General features: G+C 41.0%; 1 protein-coding gene across 1 annotated transcript; it reads left to right on the top strand.

Annotated features, from left to right (window-relative positions):
• Window positions 1-5,874: 5,874 nt before the first annotated feature.
• Window positions 5,875-19,303, top strand: LOC118245664 (granulocyte-macrophage colony-stimulating factor receptor subunit alpha-like). Its single transcript, XM_035542043.1, has 11 exons — window positions 5,875-5,959; window positions 6,140-6,273; window positions 8,255-8,381; window positions 9,699-9,828; window positions 9,921-10,096; window positions 12,061-12,200; window positions 13,774-13,812; window positions 14,848-14,977; window positions 16,497-16,593; window positions 18,006-18,087; window positions 19,232-19,303. The coding sequence occupies exons 1-11, from the start codon at window positions 5,875-5,877 to the stop codon at window positions 19,301-19,303; spliced, it is 1,212 nt and encodes a 403-aa protein (XP_035397936.1).
• Window positions 19,304-20,499: the final 1,196 nt, after the last annotated feature.

Below are 20,499 nucleotides of genomic sequence, written 5' to 3'. Positions count from 1 at the left end.
CTACCTTTTCCTCTGAATGTCCATGCTGGGTTCAGACCTGAAGTCTGAACTTTCAGTTGCTTTGTCTATTGACATCTTCAATGCGATAGAAAAAGTGATTCTCAACAGAAAGAGCTTCTTCTGTAACTAAATCTGTGTTTTGTTTTTTTTTGACAAAAAAAAAAAATCCACCTATTCCCATTTGCTCATCATTCCTGTTTGCTTCACAGTGTTTGTTTGTTTCATAATTATGCTTCAGAAAAACTTTGCCACATTTTTATTCTCTCCTGAAATACAGAGAAAGTGCACTCCCAAGGGACTCATGAATGCATCCTCATAAAACCACCATTCCCTTAAACCTTTCCATTTGAAACCATGAAGGACCAAGCCAGTCTTTCTTGATTCCCTTGTGATTACTGTTTCTAGGGATGACTGGAGGGGTTTTTTTTTTGTTGTTGTTTTGTTTTGTTTTTTGAGTTCTGAATGCTCAAGGTGAGTTGTTCATCTTCTAAATCAATACTGAGTAACTGATGGACATGATCAAACGCATGAAATCAGCGACAAGGTGTCACTTAATACATTGCTTTCCAGTTCAGCCTTGTTCTACACTTCTAATACATCATGTGAGCATAAGTGGAGATGGTGTGATTTTCATTTCTGTAGAAAAGACTTTTGCAGTCAAAAAGCTGATAAGGAGATTTACTGTGCCGCACCAGTTCTCTTTTTGACTTGCAGAGAAGAAAGCAGGTCAGAAATCCATTTGGGGGTGATGGTTGGTCTTAGTGACAATTCAGTATCATTTATGTTTACAAGCAGTATAAGAGCATGAACCTGGAAAACAATGGCACACTTATGGCTCATCAGTCATCAGTCTCACACTGCAGCGGGAATTTAGACAGTGGAAATACTCATGAGCCCACTGCGTTATATCTTTAGCTTTTTCCTTTGGAAATAACTGTATCATACCTATATATGACTAGCTGATATACAAACTAATACTGATATGGTTATATCTTTCCATATGTCAATAAAGCAGTAGCAGGACAGGAATGAACTGGGGATTTTGACAGAGAATGGTGACTCCTGGAGCAGCCTGGTAGGGTGCTGGGCAGCAGCCTTTTTTTTTTTTTCCCAAATATAATAGGCAAGAAACAGGAGTGGTAAAGGAGCACATAGACAGACTCCTGTAAGATTTTAACCACAGTAGAATGCATCTGCCTGTTCTTAAGAAGAAAATGTTGTCATACTGTCCTGGTTTGGGCTGGGATTGAGTTACTTTTCTTTGTAGAGGCTCACAGGTGCTGTGTGTTGGATTTTTTATTAAAGTAGTGGTGATAGCACACCGATGTTTTAGTTGTTGCTGAGCAGTGCTTATGCTGCCCTGTCAGCAAAGAGGCTGGGGGTGCTCAAGAAGCTGTGAGGGGATAGAACCAGGACAACTGACTTCAACTGATGAAAGGGATATCCCATCCCATATGATATTGTGCTCAACAATAAAAGCTGGGGGACAAAAAAGGAGGAAGTGGTGATGTTTGGAGTAATAGCATTTGTCTTCTCAAGTAACCGTTGCATGTGATATGCCCTGCTTTCCTGGAAATGGCTGAACATCTACCTGCAGTGAGAGGTAGTGAATGAGTCCCTTGTTTTGTTTTGCTTGTGTAAGCAGCTTTTGCTTTAACTAGTGAATTGTCTTTATCTCAACCCATGAATTCTCACACTTTTTTACCTTTCCATTTCTCTCCCTCATTCCACCTGGAGAGAGTGAGTGAACTGTGTGGTGCTGAGCTGCCTATCAGGGTTAAACCACAATACATATCTTACTGTTTGAAAAAAAAAAAATTTCTAATGATGTTTCAATTTCAATAAGTGGTGAAATCAGATTACTTTATGTGGACCGCAAAGCTCCTTATTAAGTAAAGTACATTGCCTTGTGTGAAGAAAATCATTTCAGGGTATAAGAGAATTTTTACTTTTTTTGGACTCTTTATAATTACCCTCTCCTCTAGAAAATAGATAGCTGTGACCTGAGAACGGAAAGGATGTTAACTTGCTTTTTTTTTTTTTTTTTTTTGTCTGTTTTGCTGAGCTTCTGTTTTGGGGGACTGTTTGTTTGTTTTCCTGACACTGGGACAACTGGACTCAGAACAAACTCAAGGCATAACTTCTGGTTCAGTTGTAGCTTATGAAAAGACTTGAGATCCAAGATTTGAAGTCCTCTTTTTCCACAAGCTTAAGTAATTTTTAGAGTGTGCATTGTCATGTCACTGAGCATCACCCTTAAACACACCAACCCTGTCCTCCCCCACCTGCTGAGGCCCAGGCCCCCACAACACCCTGGGATCGCCAGCCCCTGCTCCAGCAAGGCTGCAGCAGGGCCAGGCTCCACCTCACCATGGCCAGGCCCGACCATGAACCCTGCCCAACAGGGTCCAACCACAGGCTCATGTCCAGCCTGTCCCCAGGGAAATGCCCAGGTCTGCAGCTGAGGCTGTGCTTGTGCCCCCAGCTGCCTGCTCCTGGCAGGGTGGTGCGATGGGACCTGGCTGCCAGTGCCCACCCACCCTCAGCAACCATGGGTAGCCCCAATGACTCCTTGGGTGAGAGGCTTTGTATTGAGAGATTCTTTGTACTACTAAGCATTATTTAGAGCTGTGGTGGTTTTACTCAGGCAGGCAGCAGAGCTCCACCACAACCACCCTCTCACTCCCCATCCTCAAAGGGAACGGGAGAGACAATACAACGAAAAGGGCTCAAGGACTGAGATAAAGACAGGGAGATTACTCAACAATTATCATCACAGGCAAAACAGACTCAGCATAGGGAGAACAGAAAAAATTATTGCCCATTACTAACAAGCTAGAGAACTGAGAAACAAAGAAAACAAACAGAAACACTTTCCTTCTCTTCATCCGCCCTCTTCTACTTCCTCCTCCTGAGTGGTACAAGGGAACAGGGAATGGGGGCTGCGGTCAGTCCCTGACGCTTCGTCTCCGCCGCTCCCTCACAGTCACTCCCTGCCCCTGCCCCACGTGGGGTCCCTCCCACGGGATGCCGTCCTTCCCGAACTGAGCCTGCGGGGGCTGCCCACAGGCAGCAGCTCTTCAAGAACTGCTCCCACATGGCTCCGTACCATGGGGTCCATCCCCCAGGAGCAAACTGCTCCAGCACGGGTCCCCCATGGGCGGCAGCTCCCCCCAGACCCCCTGCTCCTGCGTGGGCTCCTCTCCACGGGCTGCAGCTCCAGCCCGGGGCCTGCTCCTGCGGGGGCTCTCCATGGGCCACAGCCTCCTCCAGGCCACATCCACCTGCTCCACCGGGGGCTCCTCCAGGGGCTGCAGCGTGGAGATCTGCTCCATGTGGGACCCATGGGCTGCAGGGGGACAGCCTGCTCCACCAGGGCCTCTCCACAGGCCACAGGGGAGCTGCTGCTGCATGCCTGGAGCACCTCCTGCCCTCCTGCTGCACTGACCTTGGGGGCTTCAGGGCTGCTTCTCACTCCTCCCAGCCACTGTAGTGCAGCATTTTTTTTCCATCCTTCTCAAATATGCTCTCACAGAGGCACAAACACTCTAGCTCGTCTCTGGGCAGCAGTGGGTCCCACTTTAAAGCCAGCAGAAACTGGCCCTTATCTAACATGGGGCAGCTTCTGGATTCTTCTCACAGAGGCTATCCCGTGCAGTCCCCCGCTACCAAAACCTTGCCACATAAGCCCGCTACAAAGAGCCAGACATAAATATCTGTAAAGGAAATTTTTTATGTACTTATTGGATTCCCTAGCACAAGCAGACTCAATACAACAGAAAATTTAACAAGCTAGCTGCTTGTTTGAGTTTAATGGAATTGTGACTTCTATAGTTGCATTAATTTGCTAAGAATCAGGAAGGAAGTGATGAACATCATACCTTGCAACACTTCCGATGGTTCCGACTGTTCTCTAAAACTCAAGTGACAAGCAAGACAGCCCTATTTGTAACTGTACAACCATTTCAACTGTAAGTCTTTCCATCTTCTCTGAGCCTCAAGACTATGATACAAAAATAAAGGAGACAAAGAAGTTTTGAAATACAAGGTAGGTCCATCTTTGTGTGTGTGTTGCTTTTTTTGTTTGTGGGTTTTTTTGTTTGTTTGTTTCTTTTTTCTTGTAGAGGTATTTGGTAAGGCTCTAGGATAGATACTGGAAGCCCAGGGCTGGAGGGATGATATCCCAGGCAAAATCTTAAAAGCTGCCAAAGAAATATGCGGAGCTAAGTTGAATGAAGTTTATTTGCAAGGACCTACTGCCTGCTAAGAAAGTTCCCAGCCATATGGTTTATTCTCTTTCTAGTTTTGGTACTGAATTTGTAGTAACAGTAGACACTCCTACTGGATTCACTTTTATGCATGTACTCAAAAATATCCTTGAAAGTACATGAACTATTATGTGGTAACATGATCACAAAACTTACTGATCAATGGGTAACGAAAGCTGACTGATACTGAAAATGTCTCTATCTCCAAGTGGAGGCCAGTGACGAGTGGTGTCCCTCAGGGGTCTGTCCTGGAACTGGTACTGTTTAATATCTTTACCAGTGACATAGACAGTGGGATCAAGTACACCCTCAGCAAGTTTGCAGATGACACCAAGCTGAGTGGTAGAATTGATACAACAGAAGGAAGTGATGCCATCCAAAGGGACATGGACAAGTTTAAGATTTGGGCCCACATGAACCTCATGAGGTTCAACAAGTCAAAGTGCAAGGTGCTGCACCTGGGTTGGGGCAATCCCAGACATGAGCACAGAATGGGAAAACTCATTGAGAGCAGCCCTGCAGAGAAGGACTTGGGGGTTCTGGTGGACAAAAAGCCCAACAGGAGCCGGCAGTGCACACTTGCAGTCCAGAAGACCAACTGCATCCTGGACTGCATCAACAGGGGAGTGGCCAGCAGGGCAAGGGAGGTGATTGTGCCCCTCTACTCTTCTCTTCTGAGGCCCCACCTGGAGTACTGTGTCTGTGGGCCACAGCACAAGAAAGATGTTGGTCTGTTCAGGCAGGTCCAGAGGAAGGCCACAAAGATGATCAGAGGGATGGAGCACCTCTCCTGTGAAGAAAGGCTGAGAGAGCTGGGAATGTTCAGCCTACAGAAGAGAAGGCTCCAGGGTGACCTCACTGCAACGTTTCAGTACTTAAAGGGGACTTATAAAAAAGATGGAGCTCAATCAGATAATGACAGGACAAGGGGGAATGGTTTTAAACTAAAAGAGGGGAGATCTAGATTAGAGATTAGGAGGAAATTCTTCACTCAGAGGGTGGTCAGGCACTGGCACAGGTTGCCCAGAGAAGCTGTGGATGCCCCATCCCTGGAGATGTTCAAGACCAGGTTGGATGGGGCCCTGAGCAACCTGATCTAGAGGGTGGCATCCCTGTCCATGGCAAGGGGGTTGGAACTAGATGATCTTTGAGGTCCCTTCTAACCCAAGCCATTCTATGATTCTATGATATTGCTGTGACCGATTTTGATATTTTCTGTTTGCAGCTGTTTACCCACATGCTTGAGGTCTACTCATCCTAACCGTTCTATGCACCAGACAGGTGATCTTTAGGCCTTAAGACAGCAGTCATAAAGTGTATGCATTTCTAGAGTGATTCCCAAATAGCTTTATGAATCATCACACATTTGGTTTTTCTGCAGAAAAGAACAACTTCATTAACTTTGTTACCATTTATTTGAATGTTCCTATGACTGCTTGAGAGGTGTATTGAATCTTTTCTTGCTCAGTAATTGAGAGGTGGGCAGATGGTGTTGAAGCAGGCGGCATGAGCAGATCAGACCAGACAAATTCAGGGGACAGTGATTCAGTCTGGTGTCTTTCACCTTGGGCAAGTTCTGCTGCTTTCTGTCTCCAAGGAAGAAGAGATGCTTGCTTGTCTTGGACTCATCTTCATGACCCAGTGGCTGCTTCCTGTTGCCCAGACGTATGTTGACTGGCAATGCACAGATTGTGAGTAGAACACTTCCATGCAGACAACCTCCAAGATGAGGTGTAGCATTTTTCTCTTTACAGGTAGTTGTCTTCCAGTTACCTTTTGTCTTAGACCTGATAGGTAGTAGCCTTTGCACTCCAAAAAATTGGGTAGCATCAATCCTGCACCTTACTGATCCTGTTATGTGATATTTTCAGTGGAGATGCCAGAACCACCTATCAGAAATTTGACACTGAATCCTTGGAAAATGCAACTGAGTTGGATAAGCAGTACGAATTTCACCGAGTACGAGTGTTCTGTGGCAGCAGACAATGAAAAGGCCATTATAAAGGTAAATTTTCTATATAAAGTTTTAACAGAAATAAATCACTACACTTTGTTCTTTCTCTTTCATATTCTTAAGTAATTGAAAAAGGTATTCTTGGTTAGAACAAGATAGTCTCTGTTTTAGCAGTTTTTTCTAGTTTTTATTAAGGCCCATCTTGGTACTGAGATATGTCTGCCCTCTCTGGCCATTCTTGTGAAATTCTTGCCTTGAGATCATCCTTGGGAGGTCAGAACCTTGATGAGACTTAAGTGTAAGATTGCCTCTTTTCCTGGTTTCAGAGGATCTTCAGTGAGAGGCATCTCATGCTGTACAGATGCTGTACTTAAAGTACGGAGGAGAAACTGAGTTAGATACATGTGTCCTGACTGACTTACCTAAAAATAAGGCATTGGAAATGTAGTGAATGATCAGCTCAGGACTGACTGATGTGACACAGAAGCCTGTGAAGGGATAATATTTCTGGAGTGGCTCCTGGGAGCTAAGCAGGTTATCTGGGGTATTTCAAATGCAGCAGGCACCTTTGTATAGGCCAACAGAGCCAAGACCTTAAAAAACGTGTGCCTGAGCAGCCAGCAGCTCTGTAGCTAGACATTCTTGGAAGGCATGCACTCTAGATCACTCTGCAAGTCAGCATGTTCCAGATGCTCATCTTAGCCTGATGCAATTGTTAACCTATACAAAGAGCTAAAAAGGAGAAATACACTGGATTTTTAAACTATAGATCTAACCTTTTGATAACAGACCGGAGGCATGGAACTCAAATTTTGTGTGAATGGATTACCTGAGAAGTGTTCTGACATTATAGAAAGGTAACTTCTGCTTCTGATTTAGTCTGTTTTCAGAAGTTCTCATGCAGAGAACATTGCAAGCTAAAACTTTCCCTATTTGGTAATTACTATGCATGTTAACCAGAATAGTTTCTCTTTTACCAGCCTCTGCAAACTGCACAGATACATTAAAGCAAGTTGTGAAGTTGTTCCCTTGCACTTATTCTTTCTTGAATACGTGTATTATTCCAGCCTTCACTAAGCTCTCTTCCTCTAGATCCCAAAGTTGCATTAATTTTGAAGTCTATCTGGCCAATATTTCTTGTGCATCAGATAGAGTAGGTTATCTCTAAAATCAAGTTATTTCAGGAAGAGGAACTGTAGCAGAAGTCACTGTTTTTGATGCTGCATTTTGCACTAATAGAGAGTAAGCATGTTATGCTACACAAGTGTGTCAATAAGTCAAATATATACCATGCTTACTGGTTCTGTAGGCAGTTCCTAGAAAAGTCTGACTTTGGGGAACTCTTTTAATACTCCATGCAGTTATATCACCGGTATCGCTAATCACAGATCAGAATAGGGTTATATCACCCTCATTTCAGCTATCAAAGCATGGAAATTGTAGTCTTCTAAGCTCTGACAGGTGTGACTAGAGAGGTATAGGCCCTGCCTGAGACAGTGTATCTCATATGTCTCAGATGCTAACATCTGTGTTCCCCTTCACTGCTGCACAGACAAGGCAGCTATATGAGTTGTTGAAACTGGCTGCTAGTATTCAGAAAGGTAATGTTACTGGAGATGAACCTCAAGCCATCTCCTTATGCAGGCAGTCATTTGTGGGGTATCTGCCTTTGTCACTGAAAGGAGAGTAAAGCACATTGAAGTCATCTTTTGATTCTTATGAAGGAGCATACGCTCCATTTTGAGGAGGCACAATAGATTTGTTGGAAAGAGGGGAGGAACTTCTATTCCTGGCACTGTTCTGTCATGAGATTTTCTGGAGGGAAGCACCAATGTCTTCACCTTGCACTGTTAAAGTTTCATTACACAAAACTTCTGGGAAGGAGGTTCTTAAACCTGGGGAGACATCAGTACCTACTTCACTACTGTAGTGGTTACACTGTTACAAAGCAAGCACAAGATTTCTACAGGAAGTGTTATGTAAACCATTAGATGAAAAACTGAAAATAAACCACCAGCATGTCATTTTTCAGGCAGAGGACATGACCTGCATATTTGATGGAAATCTAATGTTTCCTCTGCACAACGGGGCAAAGTTTTCAGTTACAGCAGTGAACATCAACAGTACATACTCAAGCATATGCAGATGTATTCCTCAAGGTAATACACTAGACTTTGAGAGAGGATTTGCCTTCTTCCAATGGCCTGAGGGTTAAATAAATAAATAAATAAATAATAAAAAAAATCTTTCATTACTAAATTCTTTCTTTCCTATAAATGGATAGCTCCCTGTTCACACCCTTATGACAATCTTTCTTAGACAAGTAAAGGAGTTTCCTACAACTAACTCAGTAATTCTTTAGTCCTTAGTTGCTGCCTTGCTTGGTGCCATCTTTTTAATTGCTAATTCTCTTTTAAATGTTTGTGCTAATATTTTGTTGGCTGCATTTGCATGTCTATGCTATTAAAAGTCAAGGTGAAACAGGTTTGTGTCTGTAGTTTTTAAATTCTTTCTTGAGAATTCTATGACACCTTAAATTTTGTCACAGCATAACTCATGGTGTTATGCCTAACACTTTGTTCAATCCACAATAATGAAAGTTCTGACAGAAACTACCCCTCTTTGTATGAGAGGGATAGTTGATACAAGAGTGTTAAGAGAATGAGGTACATGATCTGCTCCTTTAAGCAACATGGAGTTGGCAGGTATGAAAAAAACAAACAAACAAAAAAAAAGACACTACTTCCTATCTCATCAGGCTCAAAGAAGTCGTTGTTTCCTTATAAAAGGGAGAGTGTCATCCTTCCTCTTAAACAGCATGTTTAGTCTCCTTATTAGTCTTTGCTGGGGGTAGGTGCTCAAGAGCTATTTGAAATGTTTGTGATATGGGGAAGATTCCTGGTGTTTATCCCAGGTATAAGAAGGTTTCCCTGCAGAGAACACCTCAGATGTTTACATATTCACTTCCATGAAGTCTGGAAAATCTTCACAGCTCTGCATTTGACCTTCTCTCCCTCTCTGGAGTCCTCAGTGAAGCTCCTCGTGCTCTTCATTCATCTGACAGAATGCTGAAGAACATCCCTCAAACAAAAATGCTATGGCAGGATCCTGAAGGATGATAGGCAGAGATTTCAGTCTGCAGCATTGGACACCAGTGTGTCCTTTTGAATCAGAACAGTTCAAAGCACAACGGTGGCCACTTTGGGTGTCAGCCTATGGCAGTATAGGCTTCCCTGAGCCTCATTCTAACAAATACAACTGTTATTATATCTTTGGAGGATATAGCCACATTAAATTTTTCATATCAGTCCAAGTATCTTCCAATGCTGCTACCTAAAATGAATTCCATCATTACTAACACTAGCAGTAATTGGTTGGAGTTGCAGGTATTTAGCATATCTAAACATGTGCCAAGATCCTCCATCTTGGAGCAGTCAAACAGTTCTTCCTCCTAACAGAGATTGCTGTGTTTGCAGGTATGAATGGGTCAGCCATTGAAAACTTCTCCTGTGTGATTTATAATGTTTCTCTCATGAACTGCACTTGGCAGGCAGGCAGGAATACTCCAGGAGATACCCAGTATTTTCTCTACTGGCAGAATTCAAGGTAAGTAAGCCTGCTTGAGTCCTGGGAAGTCTGAATTCTCACTCAACACATTACACTGCCCACCTTTAACTAAAACACTTTGTTATATGCAGAGATGATAATGAGACAGAATGTGAGCTTTATATTAAAGATGAAAATGGCAGACACGTGGGATGTAGATTCCAAAATGTGATGATTGAAGACAAAACTGCTTACTTCATGGTGAATGGGTCTAGCAATGTCTCCCTGATCCGGTTCTATGATAAATACATCGAACTGTATACAATTGGTGAGTAAATAATTTATCTCTGGTTTATTTCCATTATTGCATGAGGGTGGTAGAGCACCCATCCCTGAGATGGAGACTGAATTCATTTCAGAATTGTCACCCCACAAGATAGTCTTTTCTTTTCTTTGAAAAGCTTTGATCTTGTCCTCAATTTCTGCAAAAATATAGTTCCAAAGTGGACCACAAGAGGAGGTAGAAACATTCAGAAACAACTGTTCAGAGAAGTCTAAACACCCTAACAGAATTCTCATTGTTGAGAGTTAGGATTTCCTGGTTTGGATATCATTACCTAAAAAACATGTGAGCATTTGATGTTGGTATCAGAGTTTCAAAATTCCAGTTGAAATCTCTACTTATGTCTTCATGTAGCTATAGTGAAATTTTGTTGCCTAGACTGTCAACTGATTTAGCTGATTATTAACCTAAAAGACAATGAATATTGACTTTATCACTGCATTTACTACAGACCTCCATACCATTTTCTATTATACTTAAAACTTCTGAAAATGGTCTTATGTCTGGGATCAGTGCTTGGCTGCATAATTTTACTCCAGTATACTCCCCTGTGTAATCATTTTCTTTTGATGGACTTTCTACACGTCAGTTCAGACTGCAGTTAACCACTTACCAGCATCATTGGACAGAATGTTTTTTATTTAAGAATGGTATCCATTGAGGCAAGCCCTGAAATGTCATTTCACATATTATCGTTTTTCAATTATTCTATTCTCACTATACTATACTCACTTCGTTTATCACCTGTGACAGTACCCTGTCATGCCTTTAGACCTAGGGTCAAAAGTAAGAGACTGTAGCTTCTTCAGGAAAATCTGTTCCCTAAGAAAAACAGCCCTGAGGGAAAGGAAGCAAAAAAGCTTCACAGCTGCAGCCTCTCTCAGCTTCTTTAGCAACCTACTCTAATTGCATTTAAGTCTTTCTCTAGCAGGGTCCACAGGACTTAGAAGATTGCAATTCACATTGCTGTCTTTTCAGTGATGGCCACAGACATTTCAACTGAAGAGACTTTGCAGAATAACATTCTTTGGGCAATTGCTCCTCCTTCTCATTGCCAGTAGGGATAGCGTGAATGGACACCATACCCTTGACTAAAGAAACCAACATGTATAGAACAGCTCAGGTTTTCATATGCACTTGCACATATGTTGATCTACTTGGGAGCTTCCTGTGCAATTACTTATACTATTGGTAAAGCCTTTTTGGCAAAGCCCTACTGATTTTGGTATTGCCTCCAAAAATGGACAAAGCTTCATTCTATAAAAAGACATCAAGCTATAATATTACTCCTGGGACATGAAACAGGAGTGTTCTTTGACCAAACAGCCCATCACAAATAACCCAGTTTTGTCTGTAAAGACTGGTGCAAGGTAATCTAACTGAAACTATTTCCTCTATCATCCTTTTATCACCCTTTTAGTCATCAGTGACTATTTGTCTTTTGCTGTTACAATAATCATCAAGTCCTTGGCGATGATCAAAATTCAAAGGTCTGCAATACTTTTGTCCACACCTCTGAAATTAGGGGAGATATATTTGTGAAGTTCTAGATTCGTAAAACTGAACTCTTAAATTTGTATGACTATTTTTGGAGGGGGAATAAGCTGCATAGTTCACAACACCAAGCAAGCCATAAGTTCATGTAACAGAAGAATCATGCAAGGAGTCTTAGAGAAAGAAATGATCTTCAGATTTCTTACATTAGGGCTGTCATCATATTATTCTTCCCTGGTCATGTTCCATGGTTTTTTTTTTTGTTTGTTTTTGTTTTCTGATCCTATGGGCAAGATCTAGAGACCTCTGGTCTTTCAATTATTTCTAACAGAGCTCCCAAGAAAAAAATAGATATAAATATTTCTTCACAGAGATGTTACCTGCTATTGCACTCTCTTTTATCAAAGCAAAAAGAGATTACATGATTATTTGAATTCTCAATTGTATCATTTCAGAAAAGCTCATGCCTCCTTCAGATGTCACTGTCAAATGTGACAAAAATCAAAATGATTGCATAATTCAGTGGCAACGACCCCAAATAAGTCATTTGGACAAAGACAAGTGTTTTAAATATGAAGTCAAAATAACATATAAGGTAAGAGGAGAGTTTCTTGATCTACATTTAACATTAATACATACACTTTGTTTTCTACTACACATGGGTAAAAAGAAAATCTCTCTCTCTTATATGGTGTAGCCTTCCTCATATGTAGCACCATATTTCTTTGTGGTTGTGCCTTTCTTGCACCCTGACATGCTATACTGCCCCACTTTTTTATCCCTCTTATCCTGAGTGCCATGCATACACTGAACATACACTCAGTGACTATGACTGCGTGGTACTAAGAGGGGAAGGATGGTTAATCAAGACTTGAATAGACTACAACTTCAGTTGTGACAAAATTCAGAAAAGTCACTTCTTTCAATGAGACCTGCTAGAACTGTCCTGGACTGGATTTTTTCCAGTAGCAACTGTATCTTTTTGAAACAGCAGAGCTGGGCTGTAAATAGTGGATGGAGAAATGGACGTCTAGTTAAGGAATACGAATTGGTGGAGGGGACTGAAATTTCTATATATTCAAAATGCAAACAGCTTACCAGATATTATAGACAAGAAACACACATTTTGGTCTAACAATTGAAGCTGCATAATATTATGTAAAATGAAAACAAATGAGAGAAAGCAGAAAGGCAGTGTGACTAAGCACAGGTCATTGTGCAGAACCATTTAAGCTACTGAAAGTGAAGTTCAGATCTTGATTTTACAAGGTTTTTTGCACGAAAAAAAAAAAAAAAAAAAGAGAGAGAGAGAGACTGCTGTGTGCCATTGCAAGAAGAGTAGACCGAAAATACTGTGTCAGAATTGCGGCAAATGACCACAAGATGGCAGATAGCGACTATGAAGGAAGAACCTGCTTGTACTACTACCGGACAGCCACTGAGACGCTGGTTGAAGGCATTCGTTGGATTTCTCTTATTTGGACTTTAGTCCAAAGACTAAAAGTCTTTAGACTTAGGGGCTTGCTACTTCAGAAATGAGTTGTGTTTTGTTTTGTTTTGTTTTTCACAAGCCCAGCTAGCTGCTGCAAAAAAAATATTACTTCTCTGACTCCCTTTGCCTTTGTTTTTCTTTGCAAAGAAAGCTTATACCAAAGTCCGTGTGACTTTAGCATAAAAATCACAGTAAAACAATACATCATTCTTTAAGACTTCATCTGAGACAAAATAATAATAATAATAATATTTGAATAGTATTTGCAATTAAACATAGTGAAATTTATTTTAAAATACAAATACTAAATTTAAAATAAAAAATCTCAAATATTTTTTTCTGGTATGTGTAAGAATGAAGCTATAGTTTTCATTCAGATCAGGTCTGGTTTGTTTGTCTTCAATCACAAATTGGAAATAAAATGTATTTCTTGACTCTAGTAGTAAGGAAAACAAATACTTTTCCAAAGAAAAATTAGCTACTCTATAAAATTGGCATTGCAGTTGAATTACATATCAGAAACTAAACATTAGGTAAATTGTTGGTTCTTCTGAACAAACTGTAAAGTAGATAAGAAAGTAATGTAGTAATGGAGAGAAAGGACACGGTAGGTTAAAATGACATCTCAACAAAAACCAAGCAATCATAAAAATAAAGGTTTTCTCTCAATTTACAGGGTAATTCTGCAGAAGAGGTCATACATACTTTTACAAAAGTAAGTCTTGCCTTTTCTATTTATCAGCATCAAATGTTAGTTTCATAGTCATTTGTGAAAATTAAATAGTATGTAAATGCCTTTAGTATCAGTATCCTATGCTTTATGGGATCGTTATTTGTAAGTTTCTTTTTATAAGTGTCAAACTGATAAATAATTATGATAATTAAGTAATTTATCACACATTTAAAGAGAACTTTATTACTATTCTGCAACTACTCTGGAAAAAAAAAAAAACTTCCATTTTACATTATATTGTTCCCTCTGCCCCTCAAATGTTTGGATCAGAACTTGAAGTTATACATTAGTAACAGCAAAGAAAAGAGACACATAAAACACCTCCTAGGAATTGAATTTTATTTCTGAAACACAGAGAACACACAAGCTTTGTGGAATGGGGGCTGTTCTTCAGGTACGCAGCACTTTCTTCTAACCAGTGAAGTTTGGACATCCCCTTGCTATCCTGAAAGTACCTCAGAGTAACCATGTTTCAGGAACTTCTAGTAACACTGAATATTGCAGTATTCTACTTATTTTGCACGTTTGAATGGGAATTTATTCTTGTCCTGAAGAGTCATAATCCAAAGACTGAGGAATGTGAGTGAGGTGCATGGAGACAGTTTATTACTCACATCACGTATTATAGCTGTAATAATATGAGACAATTCAAGATATTTTTCTGCTTCTGTCAACTTGCCAAGGGAAACTATCAATAAATCAGGCTATATCATAAGAAATTGTAGGCTACAATGTCAAAGATTAAAAGCTTCTGAACAGAAGAATTTACAGACTGTCAAACTATTTTTGAAAGAAGATACATAGATACATATCCATTACATATTTAAAAACATGCAAGTTTATTTTTTGCTCTCTAACAGCAGTCTGCTCTAACAAGCAATTCTCTCATTACCTTGTGAAATTTCACTGGTAAATGGAACTTGCATATTGTCAACATCCAGACATGCAAAAAAGTAAAAGTTTAATTGCTTTGTTCATTGTTCTTGTTGTTTGTTGTTGTTCTTGTTGTTGTTTAAGGAAATTGAAAGAAGCCACATACTTCAAAGTTACAATATGGGAAAGAAGTACCTTGTGAAAATCAGAGCAGCTGGCCATTACTGTTTTGTGAATAATGCCTGGGGGGAGTGGAGTGCAGCTGTTGAGTTTGGTAAGAACAAAAATCTTTGCTTTGGTTTACCTCGCCTAGCTATAAACTATCTACTCTGCACAGTACTGCAGTGGTGGTTTTACCCAGCTGGACAGCAGAGCTCCACCACAACCACTCTCTCACTCCCCATCCTCAAAGGGAACGGGAGAGACAATACAACGAAAAGGGCTCAAGGACTGAGATAAAGACAGGGAGATCACTCAACAATTATCATCACAGGCAAAACAGACTCAGCATAGGGAGAACAGAAAAAATTATTGCCCATTATTAACAAGCTGGAGAAGTGAGGAACAAAGAAAACAAACAAAAACCACTTTCCTTCCCTTCATCCGCCCTCTTCTACTTCCTCCTCCTGAGTGGTACAAGGGAACAGGGAATGGGGGCTGGGGTCAGTCCCTGACGCTTCGTCTCCGCCACTCCTTCATGGTCACTCCCTGCCCCTGCTCCCCGTGGGGTCCCTCCCACGGGATGCCGTCCTTCCCGAACTGAGCCTGCGGGGGCTGCCCACAGGCAGCAGCTCTTCCAGCACTGCTCCCACATGGCTCCGTACCACGGGGTCCATCCCCCAGGAGCAAACTGCTCCAGCACGGGTCCCCCACGGGCGGCAGCTCCCCCCAGACCCCCTGCTCCTGCGTGGGCTCCTCTCCACGGGCTCTAGCTCCGGCCCGGGGCCTGCTCCTGCGGGGGCTCTCCATGGGCCGCAGCCTCCTCCAGGCCACATCCACCTGCTCCACCGGGGGCTCCTCCAGGGGCTGCAGTGTGGAGATCTGCTCCATGTGGGACCCATGGGCTGCGGGGGGACAGCCTGCTCCACCAGGGGCTTCTCCACAGGCCGCAGGGGAACTGCTGCTGCCTGCCTGGAGCACCTCCTGCCCTCCTGCTGCACTGACCTGTGGGTCTGCAGGGCTGCTTCTTCTCCCATGTCCTCTGTCCCAGCTGCTGTTGCGCAGCAGTTTTTTTTCCCCTTTTCTTAACTCTGCTCTCCCAGAGGCCCACCCAGCATTACTTCCTGGCTCAGCTCTGGGCAGTGGAGGGTACCTTTGGAGCTAGCAGAAACTGGCTCCTATCTAACACAGGGCAGCTTATGGATTCTTCTCACAGATGCCAGCCCGTGTAGCCCCTCACTACCAAAACCTTGCCACGTAAGCCCGCTACAACTGCAGACACACAAAAATATAAAGGACTGTTAAACATTATCTTTCATTCTACCTTATTGAGAAGAAGAAGAGAGAGAGAATTAGTTCATCTCTTAGCAGTAACATTGGGAATTAATATAAAAGTAATCAATTTGCAAGTGGAGTGACTACCTGCTTACTGCTAGAGATTAACAAACAGGTTCAATGTCGATCCTTCCCAGAAAACTGTACTGCTAAGGTGCTAAATTTAAGAGTTGATTTTTATTCCAGGAGAAACCTTTCAGACTGACATTCAGCAGTCACTCATCAGAGACATGTTTGGCATAGCTGTGCATCTGTTGCTTTTCATTAACTAAAATACTTCATGACTTTTGTTCTTTCAGGAAACGAAGACATTTTTTCTTCTTCAGCATGGATTTTATCTGTGGTGGCAGTTGCAATATTCTTCGTGGCTTTTTTCACAATTTTGTTCTGCAAAAGGTAAATTTAATTTATGCATTTTTAAAAATTTTTGGAGGTTTGTGATGCATCTGCAATTCTTAAACAAATAAATAATGTAGAGATGCCTTTGAAATATAGGTGCAACTGTTTCACTCACACTGTAGTGGAAGCCAAACCAAAATGGCGGTCCTGAGGCAGGTAATGTAATTGTGATGCCCAATGTCCTTCTTTGGATGATCCACACAAATATTTCCGGGGTCTCTTCTGTCAATATGGCAAAGAGAGCAATTATATGCAATCACTTAGATTAGCAGTACAGCTACTGGATATCTACAATATAGAATAGAATAGAAAATAGAATAGAAAATGAACAGAACAGAACAGAATAGAATAGAATAGTTCAGATGGAAGGGACCTTCAACGATCATCTGGTCCAACTGCCTGAACACTTCAGGGCTAACCAAAAGTTAAAGCATATTATTAAGGGTTAAGGTTAACCCAACTATCTGTTGAACACTGACAGGTATGGGGCATCAACCACCTTGCTAGGAAGTCTGTTTCACCATCCTCATGGTAAAGAAATTTTTCCTAATGTCCAGACTGAACCTCCCTTGACACGGTTCTTTCTGGCGTGCAAGGAAGATCAGCATTCCTTGGGAAGTTGTAGAGAGCAATGAGATCACCTCTCAGACTCCTTTTCTTGAAACCAGACACATCAGGTGTCCTTAGCCTCTCCTCATAGGACATGTCCTCCAGCCCTTTTATCAGACTTGTTGCCCACTTCTGGATGCATTCAAGTATCTCACTATCCTTGTTATACTGTGGAGCCCAGAACTGCACACAGTGTTCAAGGTGAGGCTGCACCAAGTGTAGACTGTCTACCAACATGTAGACAGTCTGCAAAACAAATCTGATTTGTTGAAATGTAGTTATTGCACACAACAGGCTGATTGTACTTAACAGTAAAGATTTTGCAACATTCACTAAAATTGTCCTAGCAAGCGAAATGGATCTAAGACCACAAAAACTAAGCAGGTTGTTTCTTGAAATAAACTATGCCAGGGAAAAAAGAAAGAAAAAGGATAATCTTCTTTATCATACATTTGATATAGAAATATACAGTCATTCAGGGAAGATACTGTTCTTCCAAGTTGTTTAAATGTTTATGTTCACTTTACACTGGTTGCAGTGACTTAAAGAGGAGGACAATAGGAAGTTCCTTTTTCTTTCAAAGAAGAAAATAACTATTAGTGAATCTTTTACCAAAAATGAAACTATTAGCATCCAAATTCTTAGTGTTATCCTTATATATATTCATTCTGTGCTGTGATGATGTATAGTTTTCATTTCTCTTCTATCCTGGAAGAGTAATATAAGAGCTGGGCACAATGGTTTTGATACATGCTAGATACTTATTTTTTCCTTTTAACTCCATCCCTTTTGACCTCCAGGACTCATTACTGGAAAACAGCATTTCCAAAAGTCCCACAGCCAAAAAATCCATTTAATGGACAGCCTGATATAAATCCAGAGGTAGGCTTTATTTATATTAAATATATGAAATGCATACTATACTTTACTGAAGGTTGAAAGGTATTATTTAAATGGTAAGGAACTTAACACAAAGAATAACTGTTTTCTCTGCCGTATTTTGAGGAATTATGAGAGAAAATTAACAGGGAGTTTGCTAAGGGAGGTCAAATGCAGTGGCCTGCCAGACCCAGAGGGTTTCTCCCATTCCAATCTAACAGGTACAGGGATTGATGCTCCCTTTGGTAGGTCCAGCCAGCAGCAAAGGCTGTGTATTTTCCCAATACAAGGCACACACATGCACAAACACACACACAGAGGACACTGAGATAGCCAGTCACACAGATCAGCACAGGTGCCTTTACCAGTACCACATTAACGCTGACACCAGTCACATAAACAGTGTCACAGACACCCCAGTACTATTTTTCCTCTCCACCTGAGCAGGGCTGAAGTTTGCCAGTGAGATGTGCACACACCCTCACTCTGCATTCACAATCACTACACATTCACAAATCCTTCACATCTGATCTTTGTGCCCAGACTCTGGGTCCTCCCACCAAGTCATCATCTCACCTTGTCTTTCCAGGTGTGGATCTTCCACTGACCCACTATCTCAGCTTTAATAAAGTTTGTTAGCAAGTTGCAAAAACGGTTACACAGAAAACAGTTCAAAACAGGATTTTGTAAGATGATAGGGCAGACTGTAATTGTCAGACCAGACAAACATACAGCCCAGCAGCTCCAGATATCCTTTTTCTTGGCCAGCAGGTTCTCATGTGACATTCAATAATTTCTTATGGTCCGCTCAATTAGCCAAGCTTCAGGCCAATGTGTCTACTTGCATACCTTTTTGTTCTGATTCTTTAGAAATGATTTGTGGTAAGCTGTGGTGTGTTGGAGAAAAAGCATGTTCTCCCTATCCACTTCCAGGCCAGCCAAAAATCATGTGTCAGCATTACAGAGATGTTGAAATTTCAATTTTTTGACTTTCTAAGGAAAGCTTATTGGCTAAAGAACTAAGAAGTGAACTATTTTTATAAAATATGCAACAGAAGTTGAAATACTGTCAGAATTACACATGAGTAAGTAGAGTTCAACTTATCCATACGTACAAAACTAATGGACATTTTTATTTTCCTCTCAGCTGATGGAGTGCAAAATGCAGTCAATAACATCTGAAAATGAACAGATTTTAGTTGCTGAATTAGTAAAATAACAAAGAAAAATTGAGGAACCTGAAAGTGTATTTCTCAGCTCAGGCAACTGTATGTCCCTGTGGAAATTCGGGAATAATAATGCACAGGCCTTCTTCACTTACTTTCTTTTCTTGGCAAAAACAGTAGTACAGCCAAGAGAGAAGATTACTTCACATGTAATTTTGTAATTTTTTGAAATTCTATTGTATTTTCTTTTAATTTTGGCTGACTTTAACTGTTTGTGTAACTGCCCTTATTGTGTATCTTCTATTTTGTGAATATGATTTAAATATTTCAGTAAAGAAGTTTCAGTTACATTTCAATTTGTTTAAGGAAAAACAATGTTTTTGTTTTTTTTTTTTTTCTTATATTACAAAGAATGTGTTCATTAAGGTTAATAAACTTTTTTTGTTGAGATTCCTGGCTGCTGAATGCTATTGTTCTAGTCAAGAATATGCCTATTTATACTTCAAGTTTCCTCAGATCTCTTAAAATACATATAGGCAACCTGAAAATTAAGAATGGGATTAAAAACTGGATGGCATATTCAGTGGTGGTCTGTAATCAACAGAAATCTCAGAGAACATGTAAGTTTGTTATTTACACGTTAAGAGATCGGCCACCATTAACATGATAGCAGCCCAGAATCTACTCTAGGCATCCAGCTCTTTTTGTTCTTACTGCTTACTTGCTTTCTCATTACTTTCGTTTTTCTTTATCTACTTCATATTTTAAAATATGGAGTGTGTGACTCAGTTAATCTCTGTGTCCTTTTATTTGAGTAGAAACCTTTACTACTCAGTATTTTTCAGAGTTATGGGGTTAGTACAAGGTACCAGGAAAATAGCCCAGGCTGTTGAATGCACTGTCTGGCTATGAGCAATGCTTCTACAGGATCAATGCTAAGACTAATACTGCTTAGTACTAACAACAGCTTGGACAGTGGTATGAAATGCAGCCTTGGCAAGACATGTATGACAGCAAACTGGAAATGCTGCCTGATATACTGGAGGGCAGTCCTGCTATGCAGAGGGTCCATGACAGGCTGATGAAATGGGTTGATGAGGACTTCATGAAGTTCAACGTTTGTTTTGCAAATGCAAAGTCCCATATCTGGAACAAACTAAACCCATGAATACTAGAGAATGTCTGACTGGCAGGTTTGCAGAAAAGGCTCTGAAGCAAACACAAATCAGCAACGTATCCTTATGGTAAT

This window comes from Cygnus atratus, chromosome 1 (assembly GCF_013377495.2).
Source record: "Cygnus atratus isolate AKBS03 ecotype Queensland, Australia chromosome 1, CAtr_DNAZoo_HiC_assembly, whole genome shotgun sequence".
In the NCBI taxonomy this organism is placed as follows: Eukaryota; Metazoa; Chordata; class Aves; order Anseriformes; family Anatidae; genus Cygnus; species Cygnus atratus.
This window is presented reverse-complemented; position numbering and strand designations above follow the sequence as displayed.